General features: G+C 41.8%; 1 protein-coding gene across 1 annotated transcript in view; it reads left to right on the top strand.

Moving 5' to 3' along the window:
- The first annotated feature begins 3,134 nt into the window (after positions 1 to 3,134).
- Positions 3,135 to 26,101, top strand: part of LOC138588488 (zinc finger matrin-type protein 4) — a 63,766-nt gene continuing 40,799 nt past the window's right edge. The window contains exons 1-2 of the mRNA XM_069658636.1: positions 3,135 to 3,645; positions 21,262 to 21,378. Coding sequence (XP_069514737.1) covers positions 21,268 to 21,378 — 111 coding nt within the window. The 5' untranslated portion in view covers positions 3,135 to 3,645; positions 21,262 to 21,267. The remainder of the gene's footprint in view (positions 3,646 to 21,261; positions 21,379 to 26,101) is intronic.

The raw sequence follows: 26,101 nt of genomic DNA on the forward strand, positions 1-26,101 counted from the left end.
CAAAGCACCTGACAATCACAGGAACTATTCATTCTCCTGCCCAGCAGCCTCCTCATCCGGCGTCAGCCTTAAAGGTGATGCTGTTTGTTTTGGAGATTTTACCAAAGGCTAAAGTGCATGTTTTGTTAAGAAGAAAGACTTTACTGTCAAGGCCAAAAAAAAAGGGAAAGTCACACAAAGTTAAACACACACACACACTCACAGGCACATCCTGCCCTCTTTCTCCAGACCAGTGCTGGCACTATACGTCCTCAGGCCTGCCTTGGCTGGTGGTTTGATAAATTGGCCCTTTCATCTCGTCGATGTGCATTGTGTCAGTGAGTTCGTGTGTATTTGAATCTGGGAGTGCGTGCTTGTGTGTGTGTGTCTGCCGGGGTACATTGTCTGAGCTGTGAAGTGTTTGGCTTCCTCACTGAAGGCTGCTGTCACAGCCTCTGAAAGCGTGTAATGGGCGCCCATTCTGCCGGAATGAATACACATCCATACGCTAGCGAGAAAATGTGGCATTTCAAAAGGAGTCGGGATAATCGAACAGAAAAATTAGAAAAAAAAAAGGGCATAGCAATGTCATTCTTTTCAGCTAAGCTCTAAATTTGGTGCATATGATTGCTTAGGGGAAGTGTTAGCAGTACTAAGTAAATTAATGCCATTTTTGATGGATCAGGGGTGGTTATTGTTGGCTGTGCAAATCTTACTGGCACCCAACATTGGGTTTCTATGAGTTGGACCGTGATTCATCGCTGTATAATGTTGCTTTGGTTTGATAAGGATTCAAATGCAACTGTTTGTTTATTCAAATTCCTTAGAAATACTTCCTCCTGAAATGTGGGTTCATTTGCAACAGTTTGTGTTTGCAGAGATAATGATTTGTAGAATTCCCCGGTGTAAACACGAGTGCGCTCTGTTCCAGCGTGTTTGTAATTAGACCAACAGCGATAAACCGGAAATCATGCTCATATTGTAGCCTGTCCGTTGACTAGTCAGCATCTTGCTTCCAGGTCCTCAGCGTAACATCAATATGTCTGCAGAGAAATGCGGTATGAAGAGGAGAAATTATAGCCTTGGGAGAAATGAGCAAATGTGGAAAAATGTATTCAGCCTTGGTCGGACACTAAAGAGCACGGGTGCAATTAATGGTTGTTTTGAATATGTATACCTGTCTATTAAAAATGTAGTGGATTAACTCTATTACATCTGTAAAAATCAGGAATATAGTTAGACATTTTAGTCAAAGCTCCCAGAGCTGAAAGTCTTCAAATTGCCTGCAACCAATTCTCATAGCTGACAATCTGGAACCAGCAAATGCATGACATTTATGCTTGATAAAAGACTTAAACGTTTTATCGATTTTAAAAATGGTTGACAAATTCTTGGCCCAATTGTCAGCACTCGGGTGAATGGCAAATGCACTTAAAGAGCACTTTTCTACCTGCAATTATAAAGCACTTTACAATTCACCGCACAGTCACACACCTTTCAAGACACTGGTCAAACCATCTGGGACTTGGGGTTAAGTGCCTAGCTTTAAGGACACTTAGAGAGCAGGTGTCTGGGATCAAACAGCCAATCTAAAAGCCTGTAAGAATATCATGCATGCAAATGTATGTTCAAGAAACTCATAAAACTTACACTGCCCCATCCACAGGAAGCCATTGTGACATCTCCGATTGGTTTGTAACTCCTATTTTGAAGCCCTAATTTCCTATTTTTGGTTTATTGGAGCCAGATGTGACCACATTTGAATACTTCAGGAGGTGGATAAGCATTGTTACGTCTCTATCCTGGTTGAGAGGCCACAGTTGCACTTCCATGTCAATCACTAGTAGCCATGACCTAAAGCATTCCCTCTGTTATCGTAGATGTTATTTTAAATGGGACCATATTTTACCTGTATTGAGTAAAGCCTCTTTCCCAACAACATACAACAGCAAATTTGTGATTTGTTTTGTGCAAGATGCAGCAACACTGCAACACAGCGAGGTGAGAGAGCTTCTCCTGATCCGAGGGGAAGAAGAAATAAGGCGACAGGTTTGCGGCACGTTTGTGACGTCCGACTTTGACGCAGCAGAAAAGAGACCAAAAGGAGTATACTCCACGGGCAATGGGAAAAGAGACAATCGGCATTTATTAGCGGGTCTTCCCAGGTCTGAAAAACCTGAGTCAACTCGCTAATTTAGGTGGGAAAGGGGTATCATATATATATTTGTAAAATGCTTGCTGAGTTAATACATCAACTGAGATGTAGGCTCTATTTCCTATCTGGTTTAGCCTTTTTGCAACCAAGGGTCTCCCCCTGCTGGTGATTAGAAGAATGCAGGTTCAAGGCACTTCCTCATTAGCTTCAATTTTGAAAACCAGTGGCAACATCCACTTCTTCTATAGTGTCTATGAGTATTTCTGAGTAAATGAGCAAAGGACCACATTTATAATATTAGTATTTATGTCTCCTGTTCTTGTATTATGTCTTTCATAATGTGGATTGCCTGTATGTGCTACTGATGCAAACCAAATTGCCCCTTGGGGACAATAAAGATTTTCCAATACAATCCAAAAAACAGTGGATCCAATGTCAATGTAACCTTTTAAAACATAGTGGTACTTGCCATCACTCATAACAGGTTACATTACTGTCTGTGGGCTGTAAGCAAAGTAATCAAACAGTGATTCATCCTGTCTGTTTGAACATTTTTTTAAAGTTTGAAAAGGTCATACTTTTCAATAAAAGTACAAAGATTGGGAAAAAGCAGCAACAAAATAGTTCATTGTGTGTAGAAGAAAAATATTTTTGTTTTTCTTCCGTTTTATTTTCCCTGTCAGGTTTCTCCCCATGACATTATCTCAGCACTATGGCAACAATACGCAAAGGTCGTTAGAAAATCATAGTCATCTAGTGTGACAGGCTGATCGTTGCAAACCTGATCCGCATGAACACTTAATTAGGCTACTGTTACTGCTATGGAAACAGAACATCAGCATTATAATGATATTATGACGGGGAACTCGCGCGCTCTTTCTGTCTCTGTTCATTTTTATGTAAGACGATATTCATGTGGGTGCACCGCGCGGAAACCTACTCACTCGACCAGAGCTCCCACTCACTCACTCACCCAGCAGACCCAGCGTTCAGTGTTCACTATCACACATACACTGGTGAGCCGAGAGCGCGTTCCGTCTTTCATTCATCCCGGTGAAGGCTGCTCACACTTTCTTCTTCGTCTCTCCCCCCCCCGCCCCTCCTCTTCCTCCCTCGCGCTGGGATAGCTTACTTTGTTTTTGTTTTCCCTCCGCGGTGCCTTTTTTGGTCGGAGTAGTAGTGGATGATATCAACAGAGCAACGTTTCTTCTTACCTCCGCGCGATACTACGGGCTACAGAGGAGTCGCTAGAGGACACGCGCATCACGACAGAGAGCAGCGCGAGGGAGTTCTGTTTTTATTCTTAATTTATTTATTTCTGTGGAGGGGACGGCGTGATTTCGAAGAAGAAACAAGCAAAAATATCTTCATTGAACAGCAGCGTTACGACGGAAGCGCCACCTGCAAGGACTGCTGTTACATTTGACGGATTTTAAAGGACGTTAAAGGATTACCGGCGGTTGGCGGATGGTTGACGGTCTCGTGAAGAGGAGTCGCTGCCTCTGCGCAAGGTGAGTGATGGACTGGGAAATACTGACTGGACAGTTTGTTCAACAGATGAATTATCGACCAGTATTGACCTCATTACTCGACGTCTGGACGGTCTGTTTGGAGCAGAATACTGAAAGTTTCAGCTCCTTAAATCGCTCAATATTTCTATGGAGCTCCTGCTGGGATGCTGAGTGTCCGTGGAGTTTGAAGCAACATCTGCAAACTTTGTGATATTTAAAACATCATTTTCAGATAAATCAAAGGCATGGTGTTAATCTACATTCCCTAACTCACAGCATGATGTAGTTTTTCCATAATACTCCCTATTGGGCATTTTCTAAATTAATTTCTCCTAACAGCAGCACTGGGAGTTATCTATTAGGTCAATAGCTGTGTGAGTGTAGGTTACCTCAGGATGCTGACCATAAGGTGTTGGAGTAATGTAGGGCTGGAACTTATATGTATTTTAATTATCAATCACTCTGATTGTTTTCTCAATTAATCATTTAAATATTTGGTCTTTAGAAAAGAGTGAAAAATATCCATCAGTGTGTCCCAGAGCACAAGGATGAGCAGTATACCCAAATATATACCACTCATCGTCATATTGGAACAAATGAAACCAGAGAAAGGTTGGTGTCTCTGCTTGATAAGTAGCCTAAATGATTAATCAATTATCAATATAGTTGCAGATTAGTTATCTGGCAATAAACTCTTCACACTCTGCACTCATCATCACAGCTGCAGTTTAGTCTGAATGAATATATAAAAACCTGGCTTCCCGCTGTCGTCGGAATTAGACGCAGGGATTTTCCACATGATTTAGAAACTTTTCACAGCATTGCAAACCCTGAGCCCTGCGCCATCATCCATAATGACTCCCAGTGAAATGTGAAAATGAGACACATGTCAGATATAATATGGATTAGTGCTGATACTTGCTGCATCTCGTTTCACTGGCTCCTATCCATCTCATTGAGAGCGCTCTCATTGCAAGTATTTGTCACTCTGGGATGGATGTCCAGTGAGCCTCACACTGGGCGTCTGGGGCAGGATGATACCAGCTTATGGCCTTTACAGAGCACCCGCCTGCCTGTCACCAGGACTGACACACACAATCACACACGTATAAATACAGTACAGGCTTCCCCCAAATATCACACATCACTCACTCAGACACATTGTAATGAGGTGTCAAAAGGTAAAACAATTCCAGGTTATTTATGTCATCACACACAGCCACCATTCAGTCCTCAGAGAAAAGGACGTTTTACCCCGAGCGGCGCTTTCTGCAGTTTATTCTCTGGCTTTTTATTTCCACTGAGTTGCACTGGGTCTATTTTTCCACATGCAGGCGACCATCTGAGCCGAGCCGAGGCTTCATGCTCTGTTTACATACAGTTATTGATCAGCATGCGCTGACTTCTACTGTACCACAGGTCACTGCAGCAGGCAGGGCGGTAAGGTGTCACAGAGCTGGAACAGAATAGAAGAGAAATACACCTTACACAACATGTAAGAGCTGTAACTGACAACGGTTATTAGTGTGAATCCACCAAATAATCCATGTCTCAGGTGATGTGTATAAATGGGAGAAATAAGAGGAAAATTCCCAGAAAAGTAGATCACTTTTTGTCGAAACAAGAGCTGGAATGATTAGATGACTTATTGATTAGTTAACAAACAGGAAATGAATCATCAACTATTTACATTTGTTTCATATATTTGTGTTGTGTGATCATAAACTGAGTTTATTTGGGTTTTAGAGTGCAGTTGTACACAACAAGACACTTTCCGACAATATTTTCCGACACGATGAAGAAAAAAACAATCGATTTCCAGGAAAATAATGAGCACAGACATCAATAATGAAAGTGATTGTTGATTACAGCACTTTTCTAAACTCCCCAAATATTCAGTTTATTATCACGTAAGGGATGAACAGCAGGAAATCACATTTGGGAGGCTGAAATCTGCACACAATGAGTCACACTATGTACCTCAAAAAATCCCTTCACAACTCAGCGTTCTCAAAATTGCTGAATGTATTCGTCTAGATTGGCTGATCGCTAAACTGACTAATACGTCAGCTACATTTTAAGATTATTAAGTCACATTTTAAGATGTTTTTGTACGCAGATAAAAGTATAAACATAACTGCTTGTATTTATGCCAACGCTGCATATAACTTCTGAATGTTACTCCAGGTGAAGATGCTAGGAGGAGCACAAAATGTAAAATAAAACAAATAAATTAAGCAAGTTAATTAGCATGTTCATAATGTGGAACATATGCAGTGAGGCTCAGAGCCATCTGAATGTACAGCAGCCCATTTCGCTCCCCTCTCTCTGTCTGAACGCCTCTCATGAGGTGCTGAGCTGCATCAGGGGGAGAATCTGATTAACCGACTGGCATAATTTACACAGTCCTGAAGGAATAAACAGAGAGGCAATGTAGTTCTTGAAAAGTGCCCGCTTTCCCTCCATACATACAAATAGAGCATATGCACTCTCGCACACACACACAGAAAGACACAAACGCAGAGACACACACATGCACAAACAGTCCGAGGGCAATAATTGAGGCAGTGCTGCTCTTTAAAGTGGCTGCAGCTTCCTCCCTGTTTTTATAGGACAAGGATTGATTGAGCGCGTGCGGATGTATGTGTGCGCGTTTGTGGTCAGGGGCGTATGATTGCTCTACTTTCTTTAAGATTGATAGAGCATCATGTGTAGGTGTGTGTCTGTATATATGTGTGTTTTTCTCGAGGAGTGCTCCATAGCAACAGGCAGCGTTTCCTCTTCAAATATCTTTTTCTCGCACAACGTATGCTGTGACCTTTCTGCTGACTGCGTGCATGCCAGCCTTTGCACGGGTGCATCTGTGTCCATGTGTGTGCGCGCGAGTGCACGTCAGTCAGTGTGTGGGCCATGTGACCTTTCTTAGTGTACATTCATTAATAGCTGCATATTAACTATTATGAAGCGGCCTGCTGTGCCCGTCTACACGATCAAGATATTGAACTGTCTGTGGCATGGCAGCATCCTCTCCGAGCCAACTGGAGCCGTTTGCGCCTCTTTTTCTCACAAACAAAGCAGATATCATCACAATCGAGCCGCATTGATAATGATTTGGCGCGCTTTGAACAAGTGGCATTATCATTTTTACACTATTTCATGTATCTCTTTAGCGGGAACAAGAGAGACATCTTTAATATATATCTTGACACGGTTGTCGTGTTATGTTAATATCAGTGTTAGACTAATAACTGGTTGCATATTTCATATCCGGGAATAGCAGACAGAGCTCTTTAGAAATCAATTTTCTTTTGCTCCATCACCGCGTTCGGAAACTGGCCCGCTGCCAGACGGGGAGGGACGGAGGGAAGGAGAGGGGGTGATATTGTGGGTGCATCAGTGAACGAGGGAAGAAAAATACGCTTATCAGATGTTGAATTCTTTCTTTTCCGTTTTTGAATTTGTCTCCTTAAGTTACTTTCTTTCTCAAACTTTGTAAACACTCGCAGAAACACAGAGAAATAGATGCAAAATTGAAGAAGCCAAGGCCCTTCATCACAGCTTCCTATTTATACAGGCTAGGTGCTGCAAGGTCATGCCCTATTTAGTCCATGCCAGTGTGCTAGTCTATCGCAGCATGCAGTCATACATATCAGTTGCATATTCCTTTGTGTGCATGTATGTTTGGTCATGATTTTACACAGCACAGTATGATGCTTGCACGCTTGCATGCTATCCCTGCAGATGGGGGAAGTGTGTGCATGCGGAGACTCTATATAATAAATAACTTACAGCTCTATAGAAGAGTCGGTGCTGTTCGTGTACAGGCTGCTTGCCCCCTCACTCGCTTTTCTTTGGCATATTTCCGGACGGGAAAATAAACAAACGCTGCTGTCGCATTTTCAATTACCTTATCAAACTCACAGCCATATTTAGAAAACGTGTTATACTCTGTGACTCAAATGGCAAAGGAGGCAGAGTTCGTGTGACTCAAACAGGCAGTGATTTGTAGTTTGGATGTAAGTGCGGATGAAGACTATCATTTGCAACCGACTCGTCTTTGATTCCGAGGTTTTAGCTGCGAGACATTTCTTATTTTTCCTCCTTTGATCTTACTTGATTTACCTTACACTTAATCTAAAATAGTTCAAAGTCTTAGCTTCTTCTCCTTTTGGATTATTTTCAACACGGACTTCATTTCCTTTGTTTGATCATTTTGACTGCTGATTGCCGTGATCGATGCCATTGATTGCGCCTCTGTTCTCGGATCTCCGGCGTGCTGCGAGCGCTGTTCTCTAACACACACACACACTTAAGGGCGGAACAAGCTCTAATAGATGAACCCGAAAGCTGCAATCAATATTTTCAATGTAATAACACTTAGAAGAGTTAGCGCCGAACAGAATAAACAAAAATCTCTACGGTGTGAGATTGCCCTTGCACACTGTTGCCTGTCTTTGCCCTGACCTTGACCTCTGTAATTGCTCCAGCATAGTAACACAGCAGGAGATGCAGCTGACCATGCGAGAGTGTATTTTTAAGCTCTCATAAACTGAAACTCTGCAAAGGAAATATTGCGCTCACACACCTGCAGAGACAAACACCGCACACTGTGTGCATTAATAAGCTGTGATTTTCACCTCTGGCTTATTGTGGGGATCCCTGCAGGCATGACAACCCACATTTACTCAAGCAAACATACACAAACACTGACAGTGAGCTAAACACACACAGACATATAAAACAGGAGCCTTGTGATTGACAGCTGATTCTACAAGGGTATTTGTGTGCATGTCCCCCTAGGTCAAAAATACATCATCAAGTCTCAGCTGTATTGTACTGAAACTATTAATACACCGGCTTTATAGTCAAACACCAGACGCGCTGTAGTAAGGGTAGTGGTTGAGCCTTTGTGTGCCTCAGAACAAGGAGCTTATTTTACTAATTAGTACAAGGGAAAGTGTCATATTGCTAATTATCTGTTTGCAGTCATATCCGCTGCATGATGGAAACACAGGGAGAGAACGGATTGAGAGATACGGCGAGAGGGAAGTCATTACGCAGCATTATTTGGCTTGTGTCACTTCAGTTGTTCCACTTATTGCAATTTTATGCCTGATTTCTTTTACACTTTTTTTATTTTTGCTTTCCAATATCTTTTGAATGCATTATTTTTTATGTCTCACTCCCGCTCGGTCTCTGAGGTAATGTATATCTTTTGTCTCGAGGTGCATGTTGCCTCGTGGGAAATTTGCTTGCTTCCTTTTTGGTGTCGCTCTAATCTGCACATTGCTATCATACAGATTGTACAGAATAATATTGCTAATGTGTGAGGTTTGTTTGGGCAAATATTGGGGAAAGTACTTAATTATTATAATATTCTTAGTAGGGATGGGGGCGAGTACTTGTTGTTGACGTCATCATTCGAGTAACGTTAAACTCAGTTAGCTTACATGCACCATGTCAGCCGTGACCAGGAAAAGTGATGCGTGGAAGTACTCTGACAAAAAAGAGACGACGATAACACTCTGTGCAGGATCTGTGGTGTTAAACTTGTACGTCATAGAAACACTAGTTCGATGCTTAACCACACAGTAGCAAGCGGAGTCTCGCATCGCATCATTTGCTAGCCCTGTTAGCACACACCGTTGTGATGATACCAGAGCGGAGACGATTAGCCTGCTAATAACGAACATGGTGACTGGAGATGTGCTCCCATTAAGTGTTGTGGAAGGAGAAGGCTTCCGTGAGCAGAGCTGAGCGAGGTACAAGCCACCAACACGCCGGACAACAGCTACAAGAGTGGAAAAAAATGTATGAGGAAAGCGTTAGTTTGCTCAGTAAGCCTGTTTTTATTATTGTCATTATCATGAAGTTGAACGTATTATTCACGGCTCATCATTGCGTGATGTTATCGCTTGTTTTTCAAGTGAAACTGCAGCTAAAACTGCCGTCAATTAAGTTAATTTCATATTTATTTTAACTTGTAATGTATGACTAGGCTGTTGGTTTAGAGTTACGTGTTGAGCAACACAGAACAGAAGTCCATACAGTCCGCCACCGCTGCGACGTTTGACAACAGAATGCTACAACAACTTTAATTGAAGGGCCTGTTAAGGTTGTTCAAAAAATGCATTTGAAATTGCACTTGCTTTCCATTGTTGGATAGTTATTTACATTAATGTAAAAGTGTTAGATAGTAATGTTCTCTAACAGGCGAGAGGTCTGTGTCCGACATATGTTTTTTTTTACGGTGAAAAAATACATATAATTTGCGAGTACTCGATTACTTGTTCATAAGGTCATTAGATTACTCGAATATTAAGATCACTGAAAATGCCCATCCTTTATTCTTAGGTGCTCTGATCCCAGTTTCAATCACAGACTTTCAAAGAGAGCCCACTTGTGTATGGCTGTGTGTGTTACACTGAGACGACCATGCTCCTAAAAGCCAAACTCATCCAAGAGTGTGCTTTGGTGCATAGTTTAATAGGATGTTTAAAGAGGCTATTTGTATTAATGGCACCGTTTTCTTGCATCAGTTTGATTCTGAAACTGTTCTGTAAAATCCCTTCAGTTCCAGGTCAAATACTCTTGGTATTGAATCTGAGTGTTCAGCCCATAAACCAAGACAAGTGTTATTTTCACTGGGAAAAAAAATGGAAGTGAAAACTCCAAATGTTCTTGTCCTATTTAGTAAAACTTCTCTGGCTCGATGTGCCAAAGAATAAAAACAGAGCAATTAGTTGCTAATGGAAGAGAGAGACCCCAACAGCTTTGTTGCCATCCAGCCTGGCATCCCCCATATGTTACAGTAACATAACAACCATTCAAACTTCAGGCAGCCTTTTGTCTCCCCCCATTAACTCAGTTTGCCTAAGAGTCCTACTGAACGAGCACACACGCACACAAGCACACACACACACACACACACACACAGATAGAAAGTCGGAGGAGGAGATGTGCTCGGTTAAACTGGGAAACCTAACTTTGCCCGGGATAATAGTCTTCATTCACCCTCTAATGAATCCATATTGTGACCTAGAGCGGTGGATCTGCTGTTATCACCATTAACAAGTAATGGTCCAAGAAGAGAGATTTTCAGAGATAAAACCCTCATGAATAAAAAGGTTTAATCTCGGCAGAGAGGTCTAAAGTCTAAAGAGTGAACTATGGGGAACCGCCTGTTCTCTCATTTCTCTATGATGGAGAAATATTCGTTTGAACTTAAGAAACTTAACAAAGAACCAAGAAGAAATGAAATATATGTAAACTCCAACCTGCTGGGATGTTCCTGATTAAATCAAGGTTTATAGTCTTCCTCTGTAACGGTTTTTCAGACAGTATTGCCTTCAGGACGGATCAAAGGAAGTAGTGGTGAAGACTTTTCCTCAGAAAATTGTTAAGTTGAGGAAGCAAGTTAATCAGATGCTTGTGTATCTCATGTCAATCAATAAATCCTTTATCTGTCCCTGAGGGGAAGTAGTCGGGCAGCAGCAAGATGAGTACACAGCCATGTGCTCAGAGGCTGTACTTAAGGCGATGCTAACGTGCTCAAAATCAAATTGGGGCATAATGTTTACCATGTTCACCAACTTAGCTTAGCATGTTAACATGCTAAGATTTGCTGATTAGCACTAAGCACAAAATACAGCTGAGGCTGATGGGACTGGAATTGGTTTTGAAGTAGATCAATGTCAGGTGACCAGAAACGTTATTATAACTCATAATTTTTCAATTCACACCTTTGTGTCTCTGTCAGGATAGCTATCAATTAGGGCTTCACGTTAAATCTTTTAACCATTGCAACTGCGCTGCCGGATGTGTGATAATCACATCGCAGAATGCGCTCCTTTTTTTGTTGCCTAAGGCAAAAGGAAAACTCATCTTTCATGACTAAGCTACAAGAAAAGTCTGTCTGTTCTCTCTTAAGTGCAGCCTTTCAACTGAGCAGAGCGAACTGACCGCTGTACTGCACAGTCTGTCATCTGCCTGTAAACATGCACCGCTGCCGTCACACAAAGTCGGCAGGCTGATTGAGACATACGCTAAATTACCCAGGGCAGCTTCTTATTGAGTGTAGTCCCGTTATGAGCGGTACCTCGTCCCGGTGCTGGTTAGCGCTGTGGCCACATAAGCGAACACTTTCACTGAGCAGATGTGCCACAGAGGACATTTCGCGGCTTCACCTGCAGCGCGTGTAAGGTGTTGTGTTCTGTGAGTCACAGGTTGTACAAGACCGTTTTTTTCCAATATCTTGCAGCCCTACTATCAATCCAATAGTTTTGAGGATACTCCACGAAATCTTACACCTCCTGGTGGTAGAGTAAATGTCAGGGGTCATGTAAGGATACATTATCTAGGAACAAGGAATGTCTGTATAAAACATTTTGTGCCACCACATTGATCCAACAGTTTAAATATTTCCCTCGATAAGTGAAAGTTCTGTTCCTTTGTATCACAAAGGATTGATAAGGTAAATTGTTTAGCATGTTAGTTTCTTAGATTAGCATGTTAGCATAACCATGAAAAAGTCAGAGGATAAACAATGTTATTATAATTCATCCTGAGGGGGAAATGAATGCCTGAACATGGTAATTGAGCTTCTTCAGTCTTGGTCAAACTGGTGGAACAAGTGGCATTGCTATAAAAGAGGCACACTGCTAGCCTTGTCCTCATGTGATACTCCGTCAGCAGCGTACAGGTTCTGATGTTAAATAACCAGTCTAGTGGTATTAGGACAAAGGGAGCCTCCGGCGCCTCTTTCTTTCTGTTGTTAAGCTTTATTTATTCAGTAAGTTTCATTAAGATCAGGATCTCTGTTGCAAGGCAGAGCCAAGAATGAACTCATACACCCATCTCAAATATTAGATAAAAAAAATATCTGCAAGTATCCCCAAGAGGAATAAGTGTCTCCTCACTTCAAGTTGCATTGCAATTTATTCCAGTGGTGAGGTGAATAATACAGTAGCTTATCTGCTCTTCTTTTGCAAGAGTAGATAAGTCTAGCCTACACCATCCCTCATGAGTAATCCCTGCCCTGGAGGCCGTATTTCCACCGCTGGGAGAGAAAGGAGGGAGAGGAGATGGGGGGAAAGGAGGCAGAGAGATAGAAGAGCAGAGTGTGAATATGTGGGACTGTTTCTGACTCTGTCAATATAGAGAGGATGTACACATAACTCAGAGAAGTGAATTGTGTCCAAAATAGGATTTGGGGCAGGACGAGTGGTGAGTTGAGCGAGAGAAAATCATCAAAACACGAACACAAACAGGCTCAAGGGGAGGGAAGTGCGAGCTGACCTTGGCATGTACTTTTCTGCACCTCCAGTCCACACTCTCTTTTTCCAGGAGAAATTAACCTGAAATGATAAATGAGGAACAGACAGGAGCCCTAATTACATATTTGCATTACTCATTTATGATCTTAAGCTCTTAGTTTTATATTCCACAGCAAGACTTCTGCGCCTGTAGCCCAGCTGTGTTTGAGTGTGTGTATGTTTGCAGCATTGAGCTAGAACAGTACAAAGGGAGCCCCTGCAGTGAAAACAGTATGAATGTGAATTTGGATTCAGACTCGGGCTCCAGCGCCTTTAAAGACTTTATTCCCTCAGTCTAGTACCTTTGATTGCTAATGCACAAAGGGTTGTTAATCTCGGAGCAAGGGGGGGGGCATGCAAAAGGGAAGACAGAGCTCAGAAAGATAACATTACCAAGAGGGGGGAAAAAAAGCTGTAATGTGGAGCATCAAAGTGACACGGGTGAGTGCCTTTGCGATATAGGGTTCCATATTATTACCCCTGCAACCTTTCTCTTGTTATTCCCACTCGGGACTCATTAGACAGGTCATTGGCTCACAGGCTGATGTCAATATTTCATCATCTGAATGCATAATTTGACAGTTAAATCAGAGCAGCTACTCATTCCAAATGGGATCGGAAGTATGGAATATGTGAGCGCAGGAAGAGGAAGAAGGGAATAGACAGTCCGGTTCACAGCGGTTAACCTCCTTATGGAGGCGAAACGGAAACACAGAGGAGGAGAGAACTCAAAAGATCTGCTCCCCAAACCACCTGCTGTTCTGACTCCTTCCATCCCTCAGTATCTGTCTCGCTCATTTCTTCTGGTAAGTGTAATGCAGCCGTTCACTAGTTCATTCCAAGTATATAATTCAGCCATTAAAGGTGTGTTTTCAGGCCACAAGAGAATTGAGGATGTATTTTTAATCGGAGCAGTGTCTCTTAAGCTCCCCATTAGGCTTAAACATTACACTATATCTCCTTCAGTACAATAGACCTCTCACTTCGTACAGCGCTATTTAGTTGCAAGTAATATTACAAACTAATTAATATTCTAAGCCCAGGCGACAGAAAACAGCCTAAGTGGTTGCACTTATTATAAAAGAACAAAAAGCCACGTCCAATTCAATGCCAGCATGTTAATGAATGGTCGGCCAGAGGCTGAGATTTGAGGGAGGGCTCCGAGTTCACATCCGTGTTAAATACTTGATGTGGTCTTAAAAGGAAATCCCCTTAAGGTTCATTCAGTCTTCAAGTGCCTCAGGCTTTCATGCGCTCGCTAAGACTCATCTAGCTTTAGCGAGTCTGTTTCTAATTGAGTTTATGCTCATTATTATTTAGAGCTTCTGTTTGTGATATTCATCTACGACCTCACTTCAACTTTGAAACTTTGTCTCTTCTGCTATTTCTATGGGCATTCACCTCGCTTCATTTGCATAAAACTCCTGAGAAGTTCCTCTTTGAATCTGAAAAATTAAATACTAACAACTCGCTCATCAATAATAAACAGAAAAACAGCCCGACTTATTTAGCTTTAAAAACTAATCTGCTTCAGTAGGACTGTGTGGGTGTAGTTTAATGTGATTGACAGCTTGGCCACATGAGCAGACAACCCACCCACTGTCATCAGATTATGAGTCAAATATTGCAAAAATCCTGAATGATGCATGAAAGTATGTAAATTAAGTTTTTTTCCCCCCAACTGAACCAACATCTCTATCAAACCTGTGAGAAAAGAACAGACGCAACATCAAAGACAAAATGTGAAATAGCCAAAAATTAATGTTGGAATTAAGTCCGTGAAGGTGGTATTTAGCTGTTATGTACATGCTTCATATCAGGCTCATTCTCAGCTCAGCTTTTATGTAGAATCTGTAGGCAGGGACGAGGGTTTTTTAGTACGGGAAGTGTTCTGGTTTCCGTTTGTAATGCGCTTGTAGTCCGAGTAGTATTGACCAATCACGTATGCAGAAAAAACAGTCCCTGTGGAGATCAAAGGCAGGCGGAACGTAATGCGCCGTAATGACACCCCGGCTCCCATCAGCGGCCATCTGTTTATAGAGATTAATAAGAACTAAATCGCTGTCAGACATCTGCATGCTAACAGCTAACAAGATCATGTTCTATGTCATAAATTCAACTTGAGATAAATTCCCATGATGCTGTGTCACGAAAGCCGTTCAGCGTTCAGATTTCCCGACTTTCTCGAATGCATCAGAAACGATCGATCGACAAACGAGCATTTTAAAAGTAGTTTTGTTTTCCTCTTGAGATCAGACCTGACAAAGCTTCATTTTTACTTTTTACCAATCTGCATCATGATGTTGAAATTTCAGCAAACTTAAGACCCGTTAATTAAAGTCAATCACAAGAAAAATGGGTTCTTTTTCGGGTTCATACCGCTGAAGTTACCGGAGTGCAGCCTCCTACTATTTACAGTGAAACTGAGACTCACCAGAAACAGATGAAAGGGTGTTTCTCCGGGGGATTTTACGAACCATGAAATTGCGGTGTTTATTTTGCAGACATATCTGGAGAGGCGAAATTTGCTTCACTTTTGATCTGAACACATGGTCGCTTCTCAAGTACTGGACTGTAAACAATGCAGCGCACGGAAAAGGTCTTGGTCTCTAACCACAGGCTAAACCGGACATGCCTGACATGTTCACCGTTGTCCCCAGAGGCTCTATCGTCGTCAGACTACAGCCGATGGGTTTCAAGATTGATGAAGGTGTAAAAGATTCTCATTGCTACCTGACGCACCAACACGGCCCCCCCCTCAGCTCCTTACACCACTCCAACCTCCTCGTAATGTGCTATATTTTTGGCATTGCTGACTTCCTAAAGATTGATAATCATGCATGTTTAATAGGGGGATTAGCTCTCCCAGCAGATTCACTCTGATTCTTGAACATTGAATGCACAAAATGCTTTGCTAGTTTGGCACTTTTATTCTGCTGCAATCCCCGGCCTTGAAACAATGTGGCTGAGTCCTTTACTTGATTGAATAAGAAGGGCAAACAATCATTGTGACTGAAATGCAAAGCTCTGCTTTTATAGCTTGACCCTCTCGATAAGTGGTGCAACATTGCAAATGTCATGTATTGAATTTGAAAACAGGTTGGAAAAGTAAAATGTTAAATTATAACCACCGTTATCCTCACAAGTATAAACCTTAATAAAACTTTGATTTGGAAAAAAGACACAATTCTTTTATTAAGTATGAATAAAGACAAATTATTTAGTTTAGAGTTTTTCTCTGGTTATGAAACAGACTGAAATTAATTCTGATGCCTTTATATGAGCTACAAAAGCAAACCAGACCATCAGCGATTTTTTTCTACATGGTTATTTTTAATGCCTGAAACTGCTGGCGGGGGGGTTAGGTGTCAGACGAAGCGATTAATCTGCAATCTGCCTTTGTTTACATTTTTCAGGGCAAAAATTTCAAGTGATTGATACATCTGACTGTTAAAGAAAGCAGGATGAGATTTTCTGTTAAAAACCACCACTTCAGCATGTACAGGATTAAATCAGCAAAGAGATAAGAGGTACAGCTTTGTCCACAGGGGGCGCCAAAATCAACACAGACGGAAAGTTCCTCACAGGAGCTTTAAGCATGGGTCCAAAGTGTCCATGATCTGATGGCCACAAAGGGGTATTATACAGTATGTTTCGCTCTGTGATTAACCTTCCTTTAAATTAGATGACTTCAGATCTCTGTCTATCTGTCAAGGTGTGAAGTTGTGCACAATAAATTTACGTAATATCCAGAACATAAGATATAAAAGAAGAACAACTTCACGAATGGCATCAGTAAAGATAAGGCTAGAAGTGAACACTGAGTTCGGCTCCCTGAGGAAGCAGTGCCCTTTGCTGCCAAAATACTAACCATATAATGTTGATGTAAATAGCTACAACTCTTTGTCATAGGCAATCTGACTGAACTGTTCCGACTGTTGTTCACATAGGACTCATCCATCACAGTAAGTGGCTGATTGAGATGATATTTCAGAGTTATGAGAGTTTTAGGGCCTTTAAAGTGGCAATCTCGAAGATCTCAGTTTCGTTCTTTTTGGCAGCACCTATGGCAATAAACGGTAATTGCGGGAGCACACTTCAAAGATATCCAGACAGTGTTGCATGTGTGACGTCCACGGTTGGCTCCGGTTGTAACTCTTGATGTTCCTGGCTGATAGTCACTTTCCTTTTTAGACTGTTTGCCTTCATCTGAGCGTCGAGTTTGTTTCTTTTTCTTTGGATTTTCACTTATTTTTGAAGTTGTATCTGTAGTCATCCATCTTTCCTTTGTTTGTTCAGCCATAGTAGATTACTGTTTACTCGCAACACCGGAAAAGCAGCCGCTTAGCTCCGCCTACCCTCTCTGGCAGACCAACCACTGCTGGGTGATGGAAAACTGTGTCACTAACTGGGCGCTGCTTGGGATTTATTCAACGAAAGTCACACCAGACACCCAGTCTGTCATACTGCAAATGCAAAGGCTTTCATCAGTGGGCCACAGGCTCAATCACCATTGTGTGACCTCATTCGGCGATAGATAGACACTTAACAGACATTTATTTAAATGAAACTCTTCGAGATCACATACGACTCATCAATCACAGTCGGCGGCTGATTGAAACTTTCTGAGTCATGACTTGACATCAGCGTCCACTCGCATGCATCATCAATATGTAAACTTTATTTACTTGTTCCACACCTCCGTCATCAATGATCACACAGCTTCCAGTAACCTCTGAGTGGAAAATAAGATACTGTACAGTAACTCAAGAAGAAAGCTACACTGTATTAAAGGAAATCGAAATAAATCCGCTCATACTAAATATAACACCGACTGTTTGGGGTTCGTGCTGGTTTGGAAACTGATGCCTAATAAATTGGATTCTCTAAACACATATTATACCGTAAGAGTCCATCGCTTTGGAGGGAATTAAACCACTTTTACATTAAGATCCATGTAACGTGAATATATCACATTCAGTGCTCCAATTATAAACCTCGCCCTCCCTCCCCGCCTCACCCTCTTTTTCCCTCTCTCTCCTTCCCCCTTCCATTATTTTTCCCCACTATCAGTCTATCCATCTTTGCGCTTGGTCGAGCCTGCCATCCCATTAATCTCACCAACAGATTGCCTCTATTAATTAGTCTTCTTCTCCCATCTTGCATGTAATAATCAGAGGTAATAGAGATATTAGGACGATAAGGATATTTCATGCAGTCACAATCACTTTTAATTAGGCGAAAGATTAGACGATAGGTTCTCTTCTGCCTGGCTGACGTTTAGGAGGGTCTTTTCTGTGCCACAAAATTCTGGGAGGGCGAAAAAAAATGCAGGAAATATAATGTGTCAGTTTTCAAACTGCATCTGATCCATAATGTCTCCAAGGACACTTCACATAGCGGAGGTAATAACGCGTCTACGCCTCTAGACAAAACAGGTTCCGGCTTGTCGTCTGTGACATTTGAGATAGAACATTACACCTCACAGGGATGTATAAGTTGTAATGTTATGAAACGGTATCTGAAATGCCATTTAATTTTAATGTAAGGGGGCTCGTTTTGTAAATTCAATTACATAATGGAAGAAGTGTCTGTGCAGCAGGTCTGTGGGTAATTGGAAGGTCCAGGGTGCACTAAACAGACAAGGAAAACAGACAGGGGTAATTACCAAAAGTGTGTGTGCACTCACATGTGTGTGTGTGTGCATGGAAGTGTTGAACAAGCGCATGGGCTAAAGGTAATTACACGACACTAGGCTTGAAATAAAGACCATCAATTTCCTGTCACTTCCTCTCCCTGCTGACACATGCGGTACGTTTTGTCTGATCTCATCACTTAGGTTGCGATTCTCAGGATACCCGTGCAGGACAAAAGGCCTTCTTCTCTCAGAGTTACTGGAGCTGACCTCTGCAGCATCCTACACCCTGCACTATAAAACTCTCTGCCCCTGCAAGCACCCCGTCCTGCCGCTTCCGAAGAGCTCATCCAGTTTAATGGTTGATGTTCCTGGACCGCTCCCTACAGACCCGTTACTCAGCCTAACCCTGTCAGAGCAGCGCCTACAGGGCACACATAATGAAGAGAATAGAAAATTGAACACAAGACCACAGGGCTCATCATTAAACCATTTTCTATTATCAGTATAGAAGCGAAAGAAAACACTGCTGCCTGGTTGTTAAGAACTGAGAGCCACCGCTCTCAGTGGGACGCTCAGGTCTCTATGGTTTTACTGGTTAGGCAGTCCCAGCACAGATGAGGTTTAAAAAGACTGTTTCTCAACAGGGAATCTTGCTGGAGACCTTTTAAAAGATTATCTCAGAGACTATAATCCTCAGCAAAGTTTCTTTTGGCTTTGCTGTTCACTTTACAGTGTTACTTTTTCCTTTCCGTGATCAGAAAGCTTATGTAAAGAGTTGGAATCCTGGGTCTCTGGGTAAGTGTTTCAGAATTTACAAAATTGAAAGTCAAAATAAAATCTACAAATGTAGCTCGGGAAGACATGAAAAGTTGTGTGGAGCCAAAGAATCGAGCTTAGTCGAAGAGATAAAAGTTGTTTGGACAGTAAAATCATAATCTGCAATACAAGAAATAACTCCAACACATACACGGATGCATCCAACCATCCACTGGCATTAACATAAGGGATATTCTGGACTTTGTGTGAATGGTCGTCTCTATGCTTCAGCCCTGTGATTAGCTGGCCATCAGTCCAGGGTGTGACCCCGCCTCTCTCCCCATAGGCCTTTTTCACAGCAGACATTTTTACATCCAACAGAAGAAAAAGAGAAGGTGTTTGTAGTAGCATTAATGATGGCTGTATTAGATTTAGCTGCTTTAACTTCATGGTCCTGGTTGTGTGCACGCTGACTGCCAGTCATAACTTTCTCAGACACCTGAATAGAATGGAACATTGTTAAAGTTATTATTAACACCTGGGCTTTTCCTCCTGTTGGATGTAAAAATGTCTGCTTTAAAATAACCCATACAGCAGCTGGGATTGGCTCCAGCCCCCCCTCAACCCTGAACAGGATAAGCAGTGTGGGTGGGTGGATGGATGGATGGATGGATGTTGTATAACAAACCCAGACAGGGTAATGCTTGTCAGGCATTGACTGCTGTACATTATCATCATTATTACACAGCTCCTTAGTGAAGAAATCAATAATTGGACTCAAAATATTGACTTTGAAAGAATTATAATGAATTCAAAAATGATTTTATGTCTTCAGCTACAAAAAGATTTTGTGACTATGTCTGTCTACTAATGTAACATACAGCAGCCCCAAATTGGTTTTGTGCCTCGTAACGGTCAAAGCCTTCTTCAACTTTGTCCATGTCTCTGTTGTCTAGCTTTTATGTTTCTTTTTCTGCACGGTTTTCTTCTTCTTCTTCTCTTAAAAATACTTCTTTCTACAGATTAACATGACTGGACGCAGTCCTCCAGATCTGTGAGGACAACTGCGTTACTAGCAGCAGTCTGTTATTGATAGCATCGGTCTGTTATACAGAAATAACTGAGTGTTGCATGACTCAACTGACCAATGAGAATCGAGTATTCAAGACAGCTTTGTAATAATGACCCTCAAGTGTATATTTTGACCATTTAATGTATATTTTTAGATTTCCACCTTCTGCCTTAATTGTATATATTAAGCTCTACATAGTACTGCTTCCTTATTTTGTTATGTATTTTATTACTATACTTTATATGTCTTTTATATGTATTACCTTTTTAAATGGAGCACCCAAGCATTTCACACGATTGCACCTGTATAACCGGAGTGACAATTAACATCTTGAATCTTGAATAACAGATGCTTTTCACACATAACAATAATGTCACACATGTTCTTGGATGAAGAAATATTACTATGTAAGGGATTATATTAACTTACTGTTGGTCTTTATGTTATAAATAAAACAGTTACAGAGGAATTTGTTTCCATCTGAATGTTCGGTTCAGTTTGTAAAGGATTCCAAGTATCAAAAAATATATACAAATATTAAACAGTTTACTGCAAAATAAAATGCAGAAACTGGAGCCAGAGCCTCGGGCCACGTTTCCAAGACTGGAGCCAAAATCATCCATGAGAGAATGTTCTGACAGAGAGGATCAACATATTTTGGGCTGAACTGTCACTCTGAATCCGTCATTGTGAAAGAAAACTATTTCTAAATGGAGACGAGATCCATGCATGTCCGTGCACCTCTCTCACACACACACTGTGCGGTTCACTGACATTTTATTCCGTCCCGCATTTTAATAATATTCATATTTGTTTGCGTGTGTGTGTTTGTGTAGTCTCAGATGAAGATGAAGTCTGCGGGCGTCGTGGATGGAGGCTTGTTCACAGAGAGCTATTGTAACATCTGCAATGCCCAGCTCATCTCCGAGTCCCAGCGCACCGCTCACTATGAGGTGAGTCTGTCTCTGCTCACACAGGAATGTTCGCTCAAAACCAAAACAGAAAAATGTTGCGGCACCGAGGACACAGCTTTAAAAGGCAGATCCTCGCACTGTGCACTTTGCATCAGCCTTATTTGTACCAATTTGTGCTTGTGCCGTTCAGAACAGTGCTCATCCATTATACATAGACTTAATGCAGTATGGTAATGCTAGTCACTTGCACACAAACAAACACACACACACTCTATATTTTAATGTTCTCTACCTCTCAGCAGACTCACTTGGAGTAATTTAATGAATAGCCATTAAATAATCAGCTCTGTTCATTATTTAACAAGACTCTATGTGTGTGTATGTGTGTGCGAGGGCACATATGCATGCTTGCCCACGTGCGTGTATTGCATTGAGGTCGTCCTTGATTACAAGACACAATTGGGATTAACAAGCAGACTAATGAGGACAAGGCTCTTATCTGGAGAGAATTAACTTAGAACCACGACAGTGTGCACATGTGTACCCACCACATTCAGTTGAAAGTAATCTATTTCTGTCTCTCAAGCCAAGTCTGACAAAAACACACGGCCTTGAGTTGCTCAGACAAATGGGCGAGCTGAGTCACCGCATGTTTTCTGTGTCACCCTTAACAAACGGCCTCTGCTGAGGTCAGTGGATCAAGGAGACAAGACGAGGAATAATTTGAACAGAGTTTTGGTTCAATAAGGACAGAAGGTTAGGGAAGGGAAATCAAAAGGCAACTTTACTCATACAGCACAGGGGTGCAACACATCCAAAGAGTCAGGCTTCAGATCAGATAATGGTTTGAGTCATGCATCAGATCAGTTTCCGATTATTAAGAAGAAAAAAAGTAGCAAATTTGCAACTTCAGCACAGTTCCTACACAGCAGAAAGCTTTGTCCACCACCCTTCTCATTATCATTATACTTGACAGGGAAGTCGTTTTCAAGCATAGTTTCAAAGTTGGCCTCTCTTCAAAGAGCTCACAGAGTCGGAGAGAGAGCAGTGGCCGCCGTGCGAGGCAGACAGTGAGTGAAGAGAGGGAGCAGCGTTGGAATCAGAGAGATGAAACGGGCTCCAGGATTATAAAAGGTGGCCTTGTTGTCCCAGAAGCAATTTAATATACACTTTGTTTACTCACACATTACTGATAGAAAGTTAGGAACCAACAGTTGGATGTTTTCTCTTCAGTCCGTAAACAGTTTAATTCAGACACCAAATGCATTATTGTCATTTGAAATAATTTCAAGCACCAAAAGAGTGAATGGTTCAAACCTATTCTTTGTGGATGCACAGTGTTGCATGACAAGTGACTATTGTAATTATACTTTTGTAAATTTTGTAGATTTTCCAATTAGAGTGTAATATGACTTTACAGAACCTTCACAGAATATAGATTTTGTTTTCCGGTCCAGAAATGCAAATGACCCCAGATCATTACCGCACCAAGTGAAGTGATAATCGTGAAGATTTTCATGTAAATAAATGTCTGTTAAGTCACTATCTATCGCCGAATGAGGTAACACAATGGTGATTGAGCCTATGGCCCACTGATGAAAGCCTTTGCATTTGCAGTATTACAGACTGGCTGTCTGTGGCGACTTTAAGGGAAAAAATCACAAGCAGCGCCCAGTTAGTGACGCGTTTTCCATCAGCCAGCAGTGGTTGGTCTGCCAGAGAGGGTAGGTGGAGCTAAGCAGCTGCTTTTCCGGTCTCTGCAAGTGTTGCGAGGAAACTGTAATCTACTATGGCTGAACAAACAAAGAAAAGGTCGATGACTACAGATACAACTTCAAAAATAAGTGAAAATGCAAACAACAAATTGGACGCTCAGATGAAGGCAAACAGTCTAAAAAGGAAAGCGACCGTCAGCGAGGAAAATCAAGAGTTACAACCGGAGCCGACCGAGGACGTCACACATGCAGCACTGTCTGGATATCTGGGTGTGTGTGTGCTCCCGCAATTACCATTTGTCACCATAGGTGACAACCTTTTCAATCCAACCAATCAGTGTTTGGATTGAATAGATTTAAGTGGTATGAATTAATAGGTTCAAACTGTCAGTCGATAGTACACTCAGCAGATATTTCATGATGTTATACCAATACTGCTTTCCACAGACTAACCCTCTACATCTATTATGACGCAATAGGAATACTAATGAGGGTTACTTCATACTTATCACAGGCATTGTTGTGCACATGACACTAAACAGGAGACATTTCTTGTTTAAATCTTCGCTGCATTCTGATGATAAGTTTGCAGTTTTCTTCACCCATGACCGGTGAGATCATAAGTGCTGCTTCGAGGTCTCTTTCTGCCCTTTTAATGATCACTTTGGTTGAACCACTGTACAGCGCTGTTGTTTTCAATGTAGGAAACATGACTTGTTTTGCCAACCCTTCTTACAAAATAAAAAGTATCAGTAAAGAGGATCCTCTACAACCTTTGTAAGCATAGAACCCTTAGAAGCTTTAGTGAAAGGCCACTCCAAGCTTTGAAAGGTTATGTACACGTGTCTCTGTTGGACAGATCATAAATCTGATTGAGATCTCCTCCCTCTTCAGTCCAGCAGTAATGCACCTGATGATATTTAGGAATACTCCTTTCTATATATAACCTCATAACAGATAAATAAGACTGCTTCACGTTAGTGGAATGAGAGCGAGACTAAAAGTTTTACTGTCTCCAAAGGTCATTTTCTGCAGCACAGATTATTCTAGGATCAAAATGTCCAGGGATCAGATCAAAGCCACAGGACCTTTCATTTGAACTCCAGCCCCATAGAAAGCCAATGCACAGCATAACTGCACGCCCCTGTCTGATTTGACACTCAGAAAGACGAGTCACAGAAAGACATGCATCATCCATTAGAGGAAGGTGAGCTCTGAGGGTCAGAGCCGGGTTACTATGGACAACAGGCCCTGCTTTTAGACCATATCCCAGAGCCATCAGCTGCACGGCCATTTATACACCTATAAACACAGGCAAACACTCACACACACACAAACACACAAGCGCTGACAAAAAGCATTAAAGTAGTCTGACAAGTGAGGAGGCATGTGAGGTGGGGGTGGTGGTGGAGATGGAGGGTGGGGGGTATTTTTCCCAGGGGCAGAGGATCCAATCTAAGCACTGGAGCAGGAAGTACAGTGCCTGTCAGACTCTCCTGTTTGCTTTGTGCACTCCTCAGCCATGATATAGACCTTAACTTAAGGATGCATTTTGATCTATAGAACTGAATTCAACAAATCAAACAGTGTTTCCCACACGAGGCTGCTCTGGCTGAAGCTATATCAACACATTTACGACAACTATCTTTCAAATTTAATCACCTCAAACTCTCATCAACCCAAAACGGAACATTTTCCTCCCGTGATGATCCCTCGTGTCCCCGCAGTCTATCAATTATTTATGTGTATTGGACTGCAAATGTGGCACTAAAGATACAGATCCAGTGTTGACACTTGCTTCTGGGAAATTGCCCCGGCGGTGGCATTTCCCGATAATAATAGAAGTTATATAGTAGACAGGAGTGAAGGTCAGAGCACGGCAATAAAACTCAATGTATATGAAGCAAGATAGCTGTGTCAACAAACACGCGGAGCGGTCCAAACACACACACATGCGCTAATCTTTAGCCCGCAGTACGCCCAGTGATTTTCATTGTTCTGCATTAAAGTGACAGTTAGCAGCTTACGAAGGACAACTCAATGTCCTTTCATATAAACACCACTGGTTTTATTATAGCTTATAGTGTTTATCGTGTAAAGCAATGTGTCAGAGGCAGATTACAATTTGCTTAGCTGCATAAAAATCCATTATCATAACAGTTACATACTGAACTTTTCAGACGACTTTCAATCCATTATCTCAGTCTCTGTGCAGCTGATATTATATAAAATCTGTTCTGTAATGATTTAACATTGAAAACTTTTGCAGTTTGGTTTAAAGGGGACATATTTTAGCTATGCAATCAATTTTCTATTATTGGAATGTGTTTTTGAAGTTTTTTAAAATGTATGCATATTTTAATTTAATTATTTTTCGGAGCCTCTCCTTCCTTCTGAAACGAACAAGCCGTTTTGCCATTCAAAGGTCAGACCTTGCACGATTGGCTGACAAGATTTGGAGTGACTGCATAGCCGCTCCCCCACGTGTGCGATCCCACATGGGGGAGCGGCCGCACTGCACTGTCGCTCCAAAGTTGTAGACAACATGGCTGCTCTAGGATCGGTTATTCAGCCTTATATGTACGAGCCAGAATCTCCAGGAGGTATCAGAATGGTAAATTGAAATCTTGACTACAAGCTAGTGCAAGAAGGCAGCCTGAGGTGAATGACGGTGCATGACGATTGGTCGATTTCAGCGAGAGCAAGGCTCTGCGTAGAAACCTGCAGCTGTTCTGAACGGCCCGTTTCAGAGGCGACCTTTTTAAAAATGTAATTCTGGAAAAACACAGAATTAAGCAGTTTTCACTGTGAACAATAAACACCCAAAAATGTGAAACCCATGCAAAATTCCGTTCAAAAGATATGGCCCCTTTAAAACCAGGGTATCATCTTGTCAGTTTTGAGCCTTCAAAATCCGCACTCACTCCTTTTATAGCACTTTGCAGTGCCAGTGTCCACAGGTGAAGTAAAGATCCCTTCCCCCTGCAGCACTTCCTCTCGCGCACATGTTACTCAGGGCTCCCAGAAAGCTCAGACCAGCCCGGGCC

This window comes from Semicossyphus pulcher, unplaced genomic scaffold (assembly GCF_022749685.1).
Source record: "Semicossyphus pulcher isolate SPU_LCO1_2020_fin unplaced genomic scaffold, fSemPul1.0.p SCAF_12, whole genome shotgun sequence".
In the NCBI taxonomy this organism is placed as follows: Eukaryota; Metazoa; Chordata; class Actinopteri; order Labriformes; family Labridae; genus Semicossyphus; species Semicossyphus pulcher.